The following is a 20,000-nucleotide window of genomic DNA, read 5'->3' as shown; positions in this document are numbered from 1 at the left end:
CAGCTGGTGGTTACTAGTGAGTTACACACACACAGCTGGTGGTTACTAGTGAGTTACACACACAGCTGGTGGTTACTAGTGAGTTACACACACACAGCTGGTGGTTACTAGTGAGTTACACACACACAGCTGGTGGTTACTAGTGAGTTACACACACACACAGCTGGTGGTTACTAGTGAGTTACACACACAGCTGGTGGTTACTAGTGAGTTACACACACAGCTGGTGGTTACTAGTGAGTTACACACACACAGCTGGTGGTTACTAGTGAGTTACACACACAGCTGGTGGTTACTAGTGAGTTACACACACACACAGCTGGTGGTTACTAGTGAGTTACACACACACAGCTGGTGGTTACTAGTGAGTTACACACACACACAGCTGGTGGTTACTAGTGAGTTACACACACAGCTGGTGGTTACTAGTGAGTTACACACACAGCTGGTGGTTACTAGTGAGTTACACACACACAGCTGGTGGTTACTAGTGAGTTACACACACAGCTGGTGGTTACTAGTGAGTTACACACACACACAGCTGGTGGTTACTAGTGAGTTACACACACACACAGCTGGTGGTTACTAGTGAGTTACACACACAGCTGGTGGTTACTAGTGAGTTACACACACAGCTGGTGGTTACTAGTGAGTTACACACACAGCTGGTGGTTACTAGTGAGTTACACACACAGCTGGTGGTTACTAGTGAGTTACACACACAGCTGGTGGTTACTAGTGAGTTACACACACACAGCTGGTGGTTACTAGTGAGTTACACACACAGCTGGTGGTTACTAGTGAGTTACACACACAGCTGGTGGTTACTAGTGAGTTACACACACAGCTGGTGGTTACTAGTGAGTTACACACACACAGCTGGTGGTTACTAGTGAGTTACACACACAGCTGGTGGTTACTAGTGAGTTACACACACAGCTGGTGGTTACTAGTGAGTTACACACACACAGCTGGTGGTTACTAGTGAGTTACACACACACAGCTGGTGGTTACTAGTGAGTTACACACACACAGCTGGTGGTTACTAGTGAGTTACACACACACGGCTGGTGGTTACTAGTGAGTTACACACACAGCTGGTGGTTACTAGTGAGTTACACACACAGCTGGTGGTTACTAGTGAGTTACACACACAGCTGGTGGTTACTAGTGAGTTACACACACAGCTGGTGGTTACTAGTGAGTTACACACACACAGCTGGTGGTTACTAGTGAGTTACACACACAGCTGGTGGTTACTAGTGAGTTACACACACACACAGCTGGTGGTTACTAGTGAGTTACACACACACACAGCTGGTGGTTACTAGTGAGTTACACACACAGCTGGTGGTTACTAGTGAGTTACACACACACAGCTGGTGGTTACTAGTGAGTTACACACACAGAGCTGGTGGTTACTAGTGAGTTACACACACAGCTGGTGGTTACTAGTGAGTTACACACACACAGCTGGTGGTTACTAGTGAGTTACACACACAGCTGGTGGTTACTAGTGAGTTACACACACAGCTGGTGGTTACTAGTGAGTTACACACACAGCTGGTGGTTACTAGTGAGTTACACACACACACAGCTGGTGGTTACTAGTGAGTTACACACACAGCTGGTGGTTACTAGTGAGTTACACACACACACAGCTGGTGGTTACTAGTGAGTTACACACACACACAGCTGGTGGTTACTAGTGAGTTACACACACACACAGCTGGTGGTTACTAGTGAGTTACACACACAGCTGGTGGTTACTAGTGAGTTACACACACAGCTGGTGGTTACTAGTGAGTTACACACACACAGCTGGTGGTTACTAGTGAGTTACACACACACAGCTGGTGGTTACTAGTGAGTTACACACACAGCTGGTGGTTACTAGTGAGTTACACACACAGCTGGTGGTTACTAGTGAGTTACACACACACAGCTGGTGGTTACTAGTGAGTTACACACACAGCTGGTGGTTACTAGTGAGTTACACACACAGCTGGTGGTTACTAGTGAGTTACACACACAGCTGGTGGTTACTAGTGAGTTACACACACAAGCTGGTGGTTACTAGTGAGTTACACACACAGCTGGTGGTTACTAGTGAGTTACACACACAGCTGGTGGTTACTAGTGAGTTACACACACAGCTGGTGGTTACTAGTGAGTTACACACACAGCTGGTGGTTACTAGTGAGTTACACACACAGCTGGTGGTTACTAGTGAGTTACACACACAGCTGGTGGTTACTAGTGAGTTACACACACACAGCTGGTGGTTACTAGTGAGTTACACACACAGCTGGTGGTTACTAGTGAGTTACACACACACACAGCTGGTGGTTACTAGTGAGTTACACACACACAGCTGGTGGTTACTAGTGAGTTACACACACAGCTGGTGGTTACTAGTGAGTTACACACACACAGCTGGTGGTTACTAGTGAGTTACACACACACAGCTGGTGGTTACTAGTGAGTTACACACACAGCTGGTGGTTACTAGTGAGTTACACACACACAGCTGGTGGTTACTAGTGAGTTACACACACAGCTGGTGGTTACTAGTGAGTTACACACACAGCTGGTGGTTTCTAGTGAGTTACACACACACAGCTGGTGGTTACTAGTGAGTTACACACACACAGCTGGTGGTTACTAGTGAGTTACACACACAGCTGGTGGTTACTAGTGAGTTACACACACAGCTGGTGGTTACTAGTGAGTTACACACACAGCTGGTGGTTACTAGTGAGTTACACACACACAGCTGGTGGTTACTAGTGAGTTACACACACAGCTGGTGGTTACTAGTGAGTTACACACACAGCTGGTGGTTACTAGTGAGTTACACACACAGCTGGTGGTTACTAGTGAGTTACACACACACAGCTGGTGGTTACTAGTGAGTTACACACACACAGCTGGTGGTTACTAGTGAGTTACACACACAGCTGGTGGTTACTAGTGAGTTACACACACAGCTGGTGGTTACTAGTGAGTTACACACACACAGCTGGTGGTTACTAGTGAGTTACACACACAGCTGGTGGTTACTAGTGAGTTACACACACAGCTGGTGGTTACTAGTGAGTTACACACACAGCTGGTGGTTACTAGTGAGTTACACACACACACAGCTGGTGGTTACTAGTGAGTTACACACACAGCTGGTGGTTACTAGTGAGTTACACACACACACAGCTGGTGGTTACTAGTGAGTTACACACACAGCTGGTGGTTACTAGTGAGTTACACACACACACAGCTGGTGGTTACTAGTGAGTTACACACACAGCTGGTGGTTACTAGTGAGTTACACACACAGCTGGTGGTTACTAGTGAGTTACACACACAGCTGGTGGTTACTAGTGAGTTACACACACACACAGCTGGTGGTTACTAGTGAGTTACACACACAGCTGGTGGTTACTAGTGAGTTACACACACAGCTGGTGGTTACTAGTGAGTTACACACACAGCTGGTGGTTACTAGTGAGTTACACACACACAGCTGGTGGTTACTAGTGAGTTACACACACAGCTGGTGTTTACTAGTGAGTTACACACACACAGCTGGTGGTTACTAGTGAGTTACACACACAGCTGGTGGTTACTAGTGAGTTACACACACACAGCTGGTGGTTACTAGTGAGTTACACACACAGCTGGTGGTTACTAGTGAGTTACACACACACAGCTGGTGGTTACTAGTGAGTTACACACACACAGCTGGTGGTTACTAGTGAGTTACACACACACAGCTGGTGGTTACTAGTGAGTTACACACACAGCTGGTGGTTACTAGTGAGTTACACACACACAGCTGGTGGTTACTAGTGAGTTACACACACACAGCTGGTGGTTACTAGTGAGTTACACACACAGCTGGTGGTTACTAGTGAGTTACACACACAGCTGGTGGTTACTAGTGAGTTACACACACACAGCTGGTGGTTACTAGTGAGTTACACACACAGCTGGTGGTTACTAGTGAGTTACACACACCAGCTGGTGGTTACTAGTGAGTTACACACACACAGCTGGTGGTTACTAGTGAGTTACACACACAGCTGGTGGTTACTAGTGAGTTACACACACACAGCTGGTGGTTACTAGTGAGTTACACACACAGCTGGTGGTTACTAGTGAGTTACACACACACACAGCTGGTGGTTACTAGTGAGTTACACACACACAGCTGGTGGTTACTAGTGAGTTACACACACACAGCTGGTGGTTACTAGTGAGTTACACACACAGCTGGTGGTTACTAGTGAGTTACACACACACAGCTGGTGGTTACTAGTGAGTTACACACACACCGCTGGTGGTTACTAGTGAGTTACACACACACAGCTGGTGGTTACTAGTGAGTTACACACACACAGCTGGTGGTTACTAGTGAGTTACACACACAGCTGGTGGTTACTAGTGAGTTACACACACACAGCTGGTGGTTACTAGTGAGTTACACACACACAGCTGGTGGTTACTAGTGAGTTACACACACAGCTGGTGGTTACTAGTGAGTTACACACACAGCTGGTGGTTACTAGTGAGTTACACACACACAGCTGGTGGTTACTAGTGAGTTACACACACAGCTGGTGGTTACTAGTGAGTTACACACACAGCTGGTGGTTACTAGTGAGTTACACACACACAGCTGGTGGTTACTAGTGAGTTACACACACAGCTGGTGGTTACTAGTGAGTTACACACACAGCTGGTGGTTACTAGTGAGTTACACACACAGCTGGTGGTTACTAGTGAGTTACACACACACAGCTGGTGGTTACTAGTGAGTTACACACACACACAGCTGGTGGTTACTAGTGAGTTACACACACAGCTGGTGGTTACTAGTGAGTTACACACACACAGCTGGTGGTTACTAGTGAGTTACACACACACACAGCTGGTGGTTACTAGTGAGTTACACACACAGCTGGTGGTTACTAGTGAGTTACACACACACAGCTGGTGGTTACTAGTGAGTTACACACACAGCTGGTGGTTACTAGTGAGTTACACACACACACAGCTGGTGGTTACTAGTGAGTTACACACACACACAGCTGGTGGTTACTAGTGAGTTACACACACAGCTGGTGGTTACTAGTGAGTTACACACACACACAGCTGGTGGTTACTAGTGAGTTACACACACACAGCTGGTGGTTACTAGTGAGTTACACACACAGCTGGTGGTTACTAGTGAGTTACACACACAGCTGGTGGTTACTAGTGAGTTACACACACACAGCTGGTGGTTACTAGTGAGTTACACACACAGCTGGTGGTTACTAGTGAGTTACACACACAGCTGGTGGTTACTAGTGAGTTACACACACACAGCTGGTGGTTACTAGTGAGTTACACACACAGCTGGTGGTTACTAGTGAGTTACACACACACAGCTGGTGGTTACTAGTGAGTTACACACACACAGCTGGTGGTTACTAGTGAGTTACACACACAGCTGGTGGTTACTAGTGAGTTACACACACAGCTGGTGGTTACTAGTGAGTTACACACACACAGCTGGTGGTTACTAGTGAGTTACACACACAGCTGGTGGTTACTAGTGAGTTACACACACAGCTGGTGGTTACTAGTGAGTTACACACACACACAGCTGGTGGTTACTAGTGAGTTACACACACAGCTGGTGGTTACTAGTGAGTTACACACACACAGCTGGTGGTTACTAGTGAGTTACACACACAGCTGGTGGTTACTAGTGAGTTACACACACACAGCTGGTGGTTACTAGTGAGTTACACACACACAGCTGGTGGTTACTAGTGAGCTACACACACAGCTGGTGGTTACTAGTGAGTTACACACACAGCTTGGTGGTTACTAGTGAGTTACACACACACAGCTGGTGGTTACTAGTGAGTTACACACACACACAGCTGGTGGTTACTAGTGAGTTACACACACACACAGCTGGTGGTTACTAGTGAGTTACACACACAGCTGGTGGTTACTAGTGAGTTACACACACACACAGCTGGTGGTTACTAGTGAGTTACACACACACACAGCTGGTGGTTACTAGTGAGTTACACACACACAGCTGGTGGTTACTAGTGAGTTACACACACACACAGCTGGTGGTTACTAGTGAGTTACACACACACAGCTGGTGGTTACTAGTGAGTTACACACACAGCTGGTGGTTACTAGTGAGTTACACACACAGCTGGTGGTTACTAGTGAGTTACACACACAGCTGGTGGTTACTAGTGAGTTACACACACAGCTGGTGGTTACTAGTGAGTTACACACACAGCTGGTGGTTACTAGTGAGTTACACACACACAGCTGGTGGTTACTAGTGAGTTACACACACAGCTGGTGGTTACTAGTGAGTTACACACACAGCTGGTGGTTACTAGTGAGTTACACACACAGCTGGTGGTTACTAGTGAGTTACACACACAGCTGGTGGTTACTCTCTCTCTCTCTCTCTCTCTCTCTCTCTCTCTCTCTCTCTCTCTCTCTCTCTCTCTCTCTCTCTCTCTCTCTCTCTCTCTCTCTCTCTCTCTCTCTCTCTCTCTCTCTCTCTCTCTCTCTCTCTCTCTCTCTCGTTCCTTTCTCTTTCTATTTCTGCATTGATTATAATCAGAATTTGATTCCGTGCCCTCTGCCCTCTCTAGGTGTCGCCCCCTCCTTCTCCCTCCTCCCCTCTGATCTCACCGTTACCGATGGCAACTCGGCTGTGTTCAGCTGTGAGACCACTGGATCCCCCAAACCTGCTGTCAGCTGGAGGAGAGGTACACACACACACACACACACACACATGCATGTGAATTATAACCTTGACTACCCTCTTTGTGTGTGTGTTGTTATGGACTAGGTTAGGTAGGTCTTAATAGACATTGCCACTTCCACAGTCAATCTCCAGGGGGCAGCAGCTACCGGCTCCACAGGTTAAGTCCACAGGTGCAAGCAATCAGTTGATTGGTGTGACCAGAGGCCTCTCAGCCTGTCAGTGTTTGGTGTGACCAGAGGTCTCTCAGCCTGTCAGTGTTTGGTGTGACCAGAGGTCTCTCAGCCTGTCAGTGTTTGGTGTGACCAGAGGCCTGTCAGCCTGTCAGTGTTTGGTGTGACCAGAGGTCTCTCAGCCTGTCAGTGTTTGGTGTGACCAGAGGCCTCTCAGCCTGTCAGTGTGACCAGAGGCCTGTCAGCCTGTCAGTGTTTGGTGTGACCAGAGGCCTCTCAGCCTGTCAGTGTGACCAGAGGTCTCTCAGCCTGTCAGTGTTTGGTGTGACCATAGGTCTCTCAGCCTGTCAGTGTTTGGTGTGACCAGAGGTCTCTCAGCCTGTCAGTGTTTGGTGTGACCAGAGGCCTCTCAGCCTGTCAGTGTTTGGTGTGACCAGAGGTCTCTCAGCCTGTCAGTGTTTGGTGTGACCAGAGGTCTCTCAGCCTGTCAGTGTTTGGTGTGACCAGAGGTCTCTCAGCCTGTCAGTGTTTGGTGTGACCAGAGGTCTCTCAGCCTGTCAGTGTTTGGTGTGACCAGAGGTCTGTCAGCCTGTCAGTGTTTGGTGTGACCAGAGGTCTCTCAGCCTGTCAGTGTTTGGTGTGACCAGAGGTCTCTCAGCCTGTCAGTGTGACCAGAGGTCTCTCAGCCTGTCAGTGTTTGGTGTGACCAGAGGTCTCTCAGCCTGTCAGTGTGACCAGAGGTCTCTCAGCCTGTCAGTGTTTGGTGTGACCAGAGGTCTGTCAGCCTGTCAGTGTTTGGTGTGACCAGAGGCCTCTCAGCCTGTCAGTGTTTGGTGTGACCAGAGGCCTGTCAGCCTGTCAGTGTTTGGTGTGACCAGAGGTCTCTCAGCCTGTCAGTGTTTGGTGTGACCAGAGGTCTCTCAGCCTGTCAGTGTTTGGTGTGACCAGAGGTCTCTCAGCCTGTCAGTGTTTGGTGTGACCAGAGGTCTCTCAGCCTGTCAGTGTTTGGTGTGACCAGAGGCCTCTCAGCCTGTCAGTGTTTGGTGTGACCAGAGGCTTCTCAGCCTGTCAGTGTTTGGTGTGACCAGAGGCCTGTCAGCCTGTCAGTGTTTGGTGTGACCAGAGGTCTCTCAGCCTGTCAGTGTTTGGTGTGACCAGAGGTCTCTCAGCCTGTCAGTGTTTGGTGTGACCAGAGGTCTCTCAGCCTGTCAGTGTTTGGTGTGACCAGAGGTCTCTCAGCCTGTCAGTGTTTGGTGTGACCAGAGGTCTCTCAGCCTGTCAGTGTTTGGTGTGACCAGAGGCCTCTCAGCCTGTCAGTGTTTGGTGTGACCAGAGGCCTCTCAGCCTGTCAGTGTTTGGTGTGACCAGAGGCCTCTCAGCCTGTCAGTGTTTGGTGTGACCAGAGGCCTGTCAGCCTGTCAGTGTTTGGTGTGACCAGAGGCCTGTCAGCCTGTCAGTGTTTGGTGTGACCAGAGGTCTCTCAGCCTGTCAGTGTTTGGTGTGACCAGAGGCCTCTCAGCCTGTCAGTGTTTGGTGTGACCAGAGGTCTCTCAGCCTGTCAGTGTTTGGTGTGACCAGAGGCCTGTCAGCCTGTCAGTGTTTGGTGTGACCAGAGGTCTCTCAGCCTGTCAGTGTTTGGTGTGACCAGAGGTCTCTCAGCCTGTCAGTGTTTGGTGTGACCAGAGGTCTCTCAGCCTGTCAGTGTTTGGTGTGACTAGAGGTCTCTCAGCCTGTCAGTGTTTGGTGTGACCAGAGGTCTCTCAGCCTGTCAGTGTTTGGTGTGACCAGAGGTCTCTCAGCCTGTCAGTGTTTGGTGTGACCAGAGGCCTGTCAGCCTGTCAGTGTTTGGTGTGACCAGAGGTCTCTCAGCCTGTCAGTGTTTGGTGTGACCAGAGGTCTCTCAGCCTGTCAGTGTTTGGTGTGACCAGAGGTCTCTCAGCCTGTCAGTGTTTGGTGTGACCAGAGGCCTCTCAGCCTGTCAGTGTTTGGTGTGACCAGAGGTCTCTCAGCCTGTCAGTGTTTGGTGTGACCAGAGGTCTCTCAGCCTGTCAGTGTTTGGTGTGACCAGAGGTCTCTCAGCCTGTCAGTGTTTGGTGTGACCAGAGGTCTCTCAGCCTGTCAGTGTGGTTGTGTATTAGTTCACCTCTTTTGTTTAGGCATGTCTTTTTTGGAGTTTTAGTTTTGTATATATTAATTTTGGGTCACCACTCTGAACGAATACTAATCTGCTTGGACTGGCCGACCAAGCGGTCCTGACTGAGCTGGCCCTGGACCTAAGGTAAAGGTTGCTGTCTCCTGGCCACGTGTACACACAACACAGTCCACATCCGTTGATTTATCACATAGATCCACATCCACATTCTCCCCTTTCCTTTCCCCCTCAAAGATAGAGGAAGATAAGTGTTTCCAATGACATCATTGGTGTGCATCATGTGATTTTTACCAATTATGAGTAGACATTGTAGATGGGTGAAAAAAAAGTATATTGAATCAGTTTAGAATTCAGGCTGGAACAACAACAACATTGAATCAGTTTAGAATTCAGGCTGGAACAACAACAACATTGAATCAGTTTAGAATTCAGGCTGGAACAACAACAACATTGAATCAGTTTAGAATTCAGGCTGGAACAACAACAACATTGAATCAGTTTAGAATTCAGGCTGGAACAACAACAACATTGAATCAGTTCTGAATTCAGGCTGGAACAACAACAACATTGAATCAGTTTAGAATTCAGGCTGGAACAACAACAACATTGAATCAGTTCTGAATTCAGGCTGGAACAACAACAACATTGAATCAGTTTAGAATTCAGGCTGGAACAACAACATGTGGAATAAGTCAAGGGGTCTGAATACCTTCTGAAGGCTCTGTAGGACAAGACACATCAAAACAAACTTCCTTTCCATTTATTTTGTGACTGTCTGTTTTTCCATGTATGAATCTGTTATCCAATGTGTTTCTATGGGCTAATAGCAATTAGGCCAAATGCAATGTTTAACCAAATCATTTTGAAATGTGTTTTGGGGATACCTCAAGGGGTCAAAAAATTCCAAAATCAAATAGCAAACTGATCCCATGGTATGACCATCTTAAAACAATCCCCCCCGAGGTCTAAGACCCCTATACTTCGTGAGTACAACTATAATAGCAGGCTAGTTAATTGGTTTCGTAACTGTGTGTGTGTGTGTGTGTGTGTGTGTGTGAGTGTAGGTTCTCAGCTCCTGGCCAGTGGGACGGTCCAGATTCCCAGGTTCACCCTGCTGGAGTCAGGTGGTCTGCTGGTTGAGCCAATCAGGATGCATGATTCTGGCGACTACACCTGTACTGCTGCCAGCGCAGACGGATCCATCAACGCTACTGCTACTCTCACTGTCTGGAGTAAGTAACACACACACGGAGACGCACGCACGCAATTCTCAGGATGGTTTCTAACAAATTCAAAAACTCACCAATCAGACAAGCACGGAACACTGCCCCCTCGTCTCATCTGTCCAATCACATTACCCGGGAACACGGCCCCACCAGATTGACAGGCCCTGATTATGGTTATTGAGACGGCTGGCCGGAGGATGTGGTTGGCTGGTTGTGTGATCAGCTGATCACTTTTGATTGATTAGATGATTAGATGAATGATTTGATTTGGTTCTGGTTCAGTCTGGTTTGGTTTGGATCAGATACAAGTCTAGAAAGGTCCTCTCTCTCCCACAGTCTGTGTCCCAATCTAATGGTACACTTACTGACCCCCTATTCTGACACATATAGTGTACACACTGACACTGTAATTTATACTCTCTCTCTTTCTCTCTCTTCTTTCCTCTCTCACTATCTTTCCCTCTTTCCATCTCTCTCTCCCTCTCCACCTCTTTCCATCTCTCTCTCCCTCTCCACCTCTTTCCTTCTCTCTCTCCCTCTCCACCTCTCTCCTTCCTTCTCTCTATATATACAGTGAGGGAAAAAAGTATTTGATCTCCTGCTGATTTTGTACGTTTGCCCACTGACAAAGAAATGATCAGTGTATAATTTTAATGGTAGGTTTATTTGAACAGTGAGAGACAGAATAACAACAAAAAAATCCAGAAAAACGCATGTCAAAAATGGTATACATTGATTTGCATTTTAATGAGGGAAATAAGTATTTGACCCTTCTGCAAAACATGACTTAGTACTTGGTGGCAAAACCCTTGTTGGCAATCACAGAGGTCAGACGTTTCTTGTAGTTGGCCACCAGGTTTGCACACATCTCAGGAGGGATTTTGTGCCACTTCTCTTTGCAGATCTTCTCCAAGTCATTAAGGTTTCGAGGCTGACATTTGGCAACTCAAACCTTCAGCTCCCTCCACATATTTTACTATGGGATTAAGGTCTGGAGACTTGCTAGGCCACTCCAGGACCTTAATGTGCTTCTTCTTGAGCCACTCCTTTGTTGCCTTGGCTGTGTGTTTTGGGTCATTGTCATGCTGGAATACCTATCCACGACCCATTTTCAATGCCCTGGCTGAGGGAAGGAGGTTCTCACCCAAGATTTGACGGTACATGGCCCCGTCCATCGTCCCTTTGATGCGGTGAAGTTGTCCTGTCCCCTTAGCAGAAAAACACCCCCAAAGCATAATGTTTCCACCTCCATGTTTGACGGTGAGGATGGTGTTCTTGGGGTCATAGGCAGCATTCCTCCTCCTCCAAACACGGCGAGTTGAGTTGATGCCAAAGAGCTCAATCTGACCACAACACTTTCACCCAGTTCTCCTCTGAATCATTCAGATGTTCATTGGCAAACTTCAGACGGGCCTGTATATGTGCTTTCTTGAGCAGGGGGACCTTGCGGGCGCTGCAGGATTTCAGTCCTTCACCACGTAGTGTGTTACCAATTGTTTTCTTGGTGACGATGGACCCAGCTGCCTTGAAATCATTGACAAGATCCTCCCGTGTAGTTCTGGGCTGATTCCTCACCGTTCTCATGATCATTGCAACTCCACGAGGTGAGATCTTGCATAGAGCCCCAGGCCGAGGGAGATTGACAGTTATTTTGTGTTTCTTCCATTTGCGAATAATCGCACCAACTGTTGTCACCTTCTCACCAAGTTGCTTGGCGATGGTCTTGTAGCCCATTCCAGCCTTGTGTAGATCTACAATCTTGTCCCTGACATCCTTGGAGAGCTCTTTGGTCTTGGCCATGGTGGAGAGTTTGGAATCTGATTGATTGCTTCTGTGGACAGGTGTCTTTTATGCAGGTAACAAGCTGAGATTAGGAGCACTCCCTTTAAGAGTGTGCTCCTAATCTCAGCTCGTTACCTGTATAAAAGATACCTGGGAGCCAGAAATCTATCTGATTGAGAAGGGGTCAAATACTTATTTCCCTCATTAAAATGCAAATCAATTTCTAACATTTTTGACATGCGTTTTCTGGATTTTTTTGTTGTTATTCTGTCTCTCACTGTTAAAATAAACCTACCATTAAAATGATAGACTGATAATTTCTTTGTCAGTGGGCAAACGTACAAAATCAGCAGGGGATCAAATACTTTTTTCCCTCACTGTATATATCTCTATCTATCTCTTTTTTGTACAGCTCCACTTTTCTCCTTCTCTCTCTCTCTCTCTCTCTCTCTCTCTCTCTCTCTCTCTCTCTCTCTCTCTCTCTCTCTCTCTCTCTCTCGCCATCCATCTCTCTCTCTCTGTGTTCTGTGTTTTGTCGTTAGATGTAACTGATGGGTTTGTCTCCTCAGAGAGAGAGAGAATCATTAACCAGAGTTCCCAGAGGCCAATATGAGGGCCATAGCACGGTGTGTGTGAACCAGAGTTCCCAAAGGCCAATATGAGGTCCATAGCACGGTGTGTGTGAACCAGAGTTCACCAAGGCCAATATGAGGTCCATAGCACGGTGTGTGTGAACCAGAGTTCACCAAGGCCAATAAGAGGGCCATAGCATGGTGTGTGTGAACCAGAGTTCACCAAGGCCAATATGAGGTCCATAGCACGGTGTGTGTGAACCAGAGTTCACCAAGGCCAATATGAGGTCCATAGCACGGTGTGTGTGAACCAGAGTTCACCAAGGCCAATATGAGGGCCATAGCACGGTGTGTGTGAACCAGAGTTCACCAAGGCCAATATGAGGTCCATAGCACGGTGTGTGTGAACCAGAGTTCACCAAGGCCAATATGAGGGCCATAGCACGGTGTGTGTGAACCAGAGTTCACCAAGGCCAATATGAGGTCCATAGCACGGTGTGTGTGAACCAGAGTTCACCAAGGCCAATATGAGGGCCATAGCACGGTGTGTGTGAACCAGAGTTCACCAAGGCCAATATGAGGGCCATAGCACGGTGTGTGTGAACCAGAGTTCACCAAGGCCAATATGAGGGCCATAGCACGGTGTGTGTGAACCAGAGTTCACCAAGGCCAATATGAGGGCCATAGCACGGTGTGTGTGAACCAGAGTTCACCAAGGCCAATATGAGGGCCATAGCACGGTGTGTGTGTGTGTGTGCGAGAGACTGAGAAAGAGGGAGACATTATTCCGAAGGCCAGTAGGAGAGATGATGGTGAGACAGATATTATTGACGTGGGGTTTACGAGTTGTCGTGTAGCGGACGTGAGTTGGGCTCATGGTCTCGTGATGAGGAAACCCTGCCTGCAGTGTCACCCTCAACCTAAGAGTCAAGACATTGGTTTCTTCCTGGGGGGACCAGGGTTCAGATCTCGCTCTTGACAGTCACACAAACAAAATCTGTTTCAGCTGGGTGACAAAGATTGTGATGATGATGACCCCCTAACCTCTAACCTCTAACCTCTCTCTGCAGCTCGTACGTTTATCTCCGTCCCTCCGGTGGACCAGAGGGTCATCAAGGGAACCACGGCAACCCTGGACTGTAACGCTACACACGACCCCAGGGTCAACATCAGGTAGGGGAGAGGAGGGGAGGGTGTGTTAACATCAGGGAGGGGAGGGGAGGGTGTGTTAACATCAGGGAGGGGAGGGGAGGGGAGGGGAGGGAGGGTGTGTTAACATCAGGTAGGGGAGGGGGGAGGAGAGGGGAGGGAGGGAGGGGAGGGGAGGGAGGTGTGTTAACATCAGGTAGGGAGGAGGGAGGAGGGAGGGAGAGGAGGGGAGGGAGGGAGGAGGGAGGGGAGGGAGGGAGGAGGGAGGAGGGAGGGTGTTTTAACATCAGGTAGGGGAGGGAGGGGAGGGGAGGGAGGGTGTGTTAACATCAGGTAGGGGAGGGAGGGGAGGGGAGGGGAGGGTGTTTTAACATCAGGTAGGGAGGGAGGGAGGGGAGGGGAGGGAGGGGAGGGTGTGTTAACATCAGGTAGGAAGGAGGGAGGGAGGGGAGGGAGGGAGGGAGGAGGGTGTGTTAACATCAGGTAGGGGGGAGGGGAGGGGAGGGAGGGAGGGGAGGGAGGGGAGGAGGGAGGGTGTGTTAACATCAGGTAGGGGGAGGGGAGGGAGGGGAGGGAGGAGGGGAGGGTGTGTTAACATCAGGTAGGGGAGGGAGGAGGGAGGGAGGGAGGGGGAGGGAGGAGGGTGTTTTAACATCAGGGAGGGGAGGGGGGGGAGGGGAGGGGAGGGTGTTTTAACATCAGGGAGGGGAGGGAGGGGAGGGGAGAGGAGGGGAGGGAGGGTGTTTTAACATCAGGTAGGGGAGGGAGGGGAGGGGAGGGGAGGGAGGGTGTGTTAACATCAGGTAGGGGAGGGGAGGAGGGAGGGGGGAGGGTGTGTTAACATCAGGTAGGGGAGGAGGGAGGGGAGGGTGTGTTAACATCAGGTAGGGGAGGGGGAGGGAGGGTAGTGTAACATCAGGTAGGGGAGGGGAGGGGAGGGGAGGGTGTGTTAACATCAGGGAGGGGAGGGAGGGAGGGAGGGGGGGGAGGGTGTGTTAACATCAGGTAGGGGAGGGAGGAGGGGAGGGAGGGAGGGGAGGGGAGGGGAGGGTGTGTTAACATCAGGTAGGGAGGGGAGGAGGGAGGGGAGGGGGGGGAGGGTGTGTTAACATCAGGTAGGGGAGGGGGAGGGAGGGAGGGGAGGGGAGGGAGGGGGAGGGGAGGGTGTTAACATCAGGTAGGGAGGGAGGGGAGGGGAGGGGAGGGTGTTTTAACATCAGGGAGGGAGGGGGGAGGGAGGGGAGGGAGAGGAGGGGAGGGGGAGGGTGTTTTAACATCAGGTAGGGGAGGGGAGGAGGGAGGGGAGGGTGTGTTAACATCAGGTAGGGGAGGGGAGGGAGGGAGGGGAGGGTGTGTTAACATCAGGGAGGGAGGGGAGGGAGGGGAGGGGAGGGTGTGTTAACATCAGGTAGGGAGGGAGGGGAGGGAGGGGAGGGTGTGTTAACATCAGGTAGGGGAGGGGAGGGAGGGAGGGGAAGGGAGGGGAGGGAGGGGAGGGGAGGGTGTTTTAACATCAGGTAGGGGAGGGGAGGGGAGGGGAGGGGGAGGGAGGTGTGTTAACATCAGGTAGGGGGGGGGAGGGAGGGGAGGGGAGGGTGTGTTAACATCAGGTAGGGGAGGGGAGGGGGGAGGGGGAGGGGAGGGTGTGTTAACATCAGGTAGGGGAGGGAGGGAGGGGAGGGGAGGGGAGGGGGAGGGGAGGGTGTTTTAACATCAGGTAGGGGAGGAGGGGAGGGGAGGGGAGGGGGGGAGGGTGTTTTAACATCAGGTAGGGGAGGGGAGGGGAGGGAGGGAGGGGAGGGGAGGGTGTGTTAACATCAGGTAGGGGGAGGGGGAGGGAGGGGAGGGGAGGGGGGAGGGAGGGTGTGTTAACATCAGGTAGGGGAGGGAGGGGAGGGGAGGGGAGGGGAGGGTGTGTTAACATCAGGTAGGGGAGGGAGGGAGGGGAGGGGAGGGGGGGGGAGGGTGTGTTAACATCAGGTAGGGGAGGGAGGGGAGGGAGGGGGAGGGGAGGGGGAGGGAGGGTGTTTTAACATCAGGGAGGGAGAGGAGGGGAGGGGAGGGTGTTTTAACATCAGGTAGGGGAGGAGGGAGGGGGAGGGAGGTGTGTTAACATCAGGTAGGGGAGGGAGGGGAGGGGAGGGAGGGTGTGTTAACATCAGGTAGGGGGAGGGGAGGGGAGGGGAGGGGAGGGAGGGTGTGTTAACATCAGGTAGGGGAGGGGAGGGGAGGGGAGGGGAGGGGAGGGTGTTTTAACATCAGGTAGGGGAGGGAGGGGAGGGAGGGGAGGGGAGGGAGGGAGGGGAGGGTGTTTTAACATCAGGTAGGGGAGGGAGGGGAGGGAGGGGAGGGGAGGGAGGGTGTGTTAACATCAGGTAGGGGAGGAGGGGAGGGGAGGGGAGGGGAGGGTGTGTTAACATCAGGTAGGGGGAGGGGAGGGGAGGGAGGGAGGGGAGGGTGTGTTAACATCAGGGAGGGGAGGGAGGGGAGGGAGGGTGTGTTAACATCAGGGAGGAAGGGAGGGAGGAGGAGGGAGGGAGGGAGGGGGAGGGGAGGGTGTGTTAACATCAGGTAGGGGAGGGAGGGGAGGGTGTGTTAACATCAGGGAGGGAGGGGAGGGGAGGGGAGGGCAGGGGAGGGTGTTTTAACATCAGGGAGGGAGGGGAGGGGAGGGGAGGGGAGGGTGTGTTAACATCAGGTAGGGGAGGGAGGGGAGGGGAGGGAGGGGAGGGAGGGGGAGGGGAGGGAGGGAGGGAGGGGGGGAGGGTGTGTTAACATCAGGGGAGGGAGGGAGGGGAGGGGAGGGAGGGGAGGGTGTGTTAACATCAGGGAGGGAGGGAGGGGAGGGAGGGGAGGGGGGGGGGAGGGGAGGGTGTTTTAACATCAGGTAGGGGAGGGGGAGGGAGGGAGGGGAGGGTGTTTTAACATCAGGGAGGGAGGGGGGAGGGGAGGGAGAGGAGGGGAGAGGAGGGAGGGAGGGGAGGGAGGGTGTTTTAACATCAGGTAGGAGAGGGGAGGGGAGGGGGAGGGAGGGAGGGGAGGGTGTGTTAACATCAGGGAGGGAGGGGAGGGAGGGGGAGGGGAGGGGAGGGTGTGTAACATCAGGTAGGGGAGGGAGGGAGGGGGAGGGTGTGTTAACATCAGGGAGGGGAGGGAGGGAGGGGAGGGGAGGGGAGAGGGAGGGGAGGGTGTTTTAACATCAGGTAGGGAGGGGAGGGGAGGGAGGGGGAGGGGAGGGAGGGTGTGTTAACATCAGGGAGGGGGGAGGGAGGGGGAGGGGAGGGAGGGAGGGGAGGGTGTGTTAACATCAGGTAGGGAGGGAGGGAGGGGAGGGAGGGTGTGTTAACATCAGGTAGGGGGAGGGGAGGGAGGGGAGGGGAGGGTGTGTTAACATCAGGTAGGGGGGGGAGGGAGGGGAGGGGAGGGAGGGTGTGTTAACATCAGGGAGGGGAGGGAGGGAGGGAGGGGAGGGAGGGAGGAGGGTGTGTTAACATCAGGTAGGGGGAGGGAGGGGAGGGGAGGGGAGGGTGTGTTAACATCAGGTAGGGGAGGGGAGGGGAGGGAGGGGAGGGGAGGGGAGGGTGTGTTAACATCAGGGAGGGGAGGAGGGGAGGGGAGGGTGTGTTAACATCAGGGAGGGAGGGAGGGGAGGGAGGGGGAGGGGAGGGTGTGTTAACATCAGGTAGGGGAGGGAGGGGAGGGTGTGTTAACATCAGGGAGGGAGGGGAGGGGAGGGGAGGGGAGGGCAGGGGAGGGTGTTTTAACATCAGGTAGGGGAGGGAGGGGAGGGGAGGGGAGGGTGTGTTAACATCAGGTAGGGGAGGGGAGGGGAGGGGAGGGAGGGGAGGGTGTGTTAACATCAGGGAGGGAGGGGAGGGAGGGGAGGGGAGGGAGGGTGTGTTAACATCAGGGAGGGAGGGGAGGGGGAGGGGAGGGGGGGGGGGGGGGGGGGGGGGGGGGGGAGGGTGTTTTAACATCAGGTAGGGGAGGGAGGGGAGGGGAGGGGAGGGTGTTTTAACATCAGGGAGGGAGGGGAGGGGGGGAGAGGAGGGAGGGGAGGGGAGGGTGTTTTAACATCAGGTAGGAGAGGGGAGGGGAGGGGGGGAGGGGAGGGGAGGGTGTGTTAACATCAGGGAGGGGAGGGAGGGGAGGGGAGGGGGGGGAGGGTGTGTTAACATCAGGTAGGGGAGGGGAGGGAGGGGAGGGTGTGTTAACATCAGGGAGGGGAGGGAGGGGGAGGGGAGGGTGTTTTAACATCAGGTAGGGGAGGGAGGGGGAGGGGAGGGGGGGGGGAGGGGAGGGGAGGGGAGGGTGTGTTAACATCAGGGAGGGGAGGGAGGGAGGGGGAGGGTGTGTTAACATCAGGTAGGGGAGGGAGGGAGGGGAGGGGAGGGGAGGGTGTGTTAACATCAGGTAGGGGAGGGAGGGGAGGGGAGGGGAGGGGAGGGGAGGGTGTGTTAACATCAGGTAGGGGAGGGGAGGGAGGGGAGGGGAGGGAGGGGAGGGGAGGGTGTGTTAACATCAGGGAGGGGAGGGGAGGGAGGGGGAGGGAGGGTGTGTTAACATCAGGTAGGGGAGGGAGGGAGGGGAGGGGAGGGAGGGGAGGGAGGGTGTGTTAACATCAGGGAGGGGAGAGGAGGGGAGGGGAGGGGAGGGGAGGGTGTGTTAACATCAGTATATACTGATGGGGGAAATATCGATCCAGTTCCATATCCCAATATGATTTTGGACGATATTATACGGATACTTTGACTCCAAGTATCGATTTGTAAAAAAACGTATGTCTTTTTCAGCCTATAGCTTGTTCTCCATTTTCTTTTTAAATATTGAGCCAACATGTTTTCAGCACTTTTATTTCCCAGACTGATCAAAACTTGTTTTCTCACATGCTGACCAGATCGCTCGCGAGTGTGCCAGACGCAATCAGGACACGCAGGTTGAAATATCAAAATAAACTCTGAACCAACTGTATTAATTTGGGGACACGTCGAAAAACATTAAACATTTATGGCAATTTAGCTAACTAGCTTGCTGTTGCTAGCTAATTTGTCCTGGGATATAAACATTTACATTATTTTACCTGAACTGCACAAGGTTCTCTACTCCGACAATTAATCCACAGATAAAAGGGTCAACTGAGTTCGTTTCTAGTAATCTCTCCTCCTTCAGTCTTCTTCATCTTTGGACTTCATATGGCGGTTGGCAACCAACTTTATGGTGCATTACCACCACCAACTGGACTGGAGTGTGGACCTCAGTTCATCTTTCAATCCCCCACGTGGGTATATTCTCCTAAAAACCAATGAGGAGATGGGAGAGGCGGGACTTGAAGAGCGTCAAGCGTCACAAATAGAACCAAGTTCTATTTTAGCGCCTGGCTACGCAGACACTCGTTGACTCGCGCGAGCAGTGTGGATCTAATGATTGAATAACATGAGAGAGAGAATGCCAAGAGTGTGCAAAGCTGTCATCAAGAAAAAAGGGTGGCTACTTTGAAGAATCTAAAATAGAAAATATATTTTGATTTGTTTAACACTTTTTTTGGTTACTACATGATTCCATATGTGTTATTTCATAGTTTTGATGGAATGAGTAGGTGTGTCCAAACTTTTGACTTGTACTGTATGTGTACATTTATTTTGCGCCACGAGCGGTGTGGTCAGCATGTCATGCTGTCTCGTCTCTCTGAGCTACATGTCTGGAACATCAAATCTCAGTAAAATCACAGTATCGAATCGTGAGAATCGCAATACATATAGAATCGTGAGAATCACACTACATATAGAATCGTGAGAATCGCAATACATATTGTGCAGTACCCCTCCAGCCCAGTGGGGGCAGCGTGTCTCTGTGTTAACATGGTTCTATATCTCTGTAGTTTCCAGTGGCAGCGTGGTGCAGTACCCCTCCAGCCCAGTGGGGGCAGCGTGTCTCTGTGTTAACATGGTGCTATATCTCTGTAGTTTCCAGTGGCAGCGTGGTGCAGTACCCCTCCAGCCCAGTGGGGGCAGAGTGTCTATATTGTCTGGTTCTCTGACAATCAGCCAGACCTGGTCAGGTGACATAGGAGACTACACCTGCACTGTGACATCACAGGCCGGGAACCAATCACGCTCCGCACGCCTGGAGGTCATGTGAGTTACAAACACACACACA

At 51.5% G+C, this 20,000-nt stretch overlaps 1 protein-coding gene across 1 annotated transcript in view; it reads left to right on the top strand.

Annotated features, from left to right (window-relative positions):
• Positions 1-20,000, top strand: part of LOC123489185 (protein sidekick-1-like) — a gene marked incomplete at its 3' end in the record, with an annotated part of 29,589 nt that overhangs the window by 6,747 nt on the left and 2,842 nt on the right. The window contains exons 5-9 of the mRNA XM_045219840.1: positions 1-16; positions 6,678-6,794; positions 10,180-10,347; positions 13,766-13,868; positions 19,808-19,978. The exon at positions 1-16 is cut by the window's left edge and continues 179 nt beyond it. Coding sequence (XP_045075775.1) covers positions 1-16; positions 6,678-6,794; positions 10,180-10,347; positions 13,766-13,868; positions 19,808-19,978 — 575 coding nt within the window. The remainder of the gene's footprint in view (positions 17-6,677; positions 6,795-10,179; positions 10,348-13,765; positions 13,869-19,807; positions 19,979-20,000) is intronic.

Source organism: Coregonus clupeaformis, unplaced genomic scaffold (assembly GCF_020615455.1).
Source record: "Coregonus clupeaformis isolate EN_2021a unplaced genomic scaffold, ASM2061545v1 scaf2818, whole genome shotgun sequence".
NCBI classification, from domain to species: domain Eukaryota; kingdom Metazoa; phylum Chordata; class Actinopteri; order Salmoniformes; family Salmonidae; genus Coregonus; species Coregonus clupeaformis.
The sequence above is the reverse complement of the archived record's forward strand: the minus strand, read 5'-3'. Positions and strand labels throughout refer to the sequence as shown.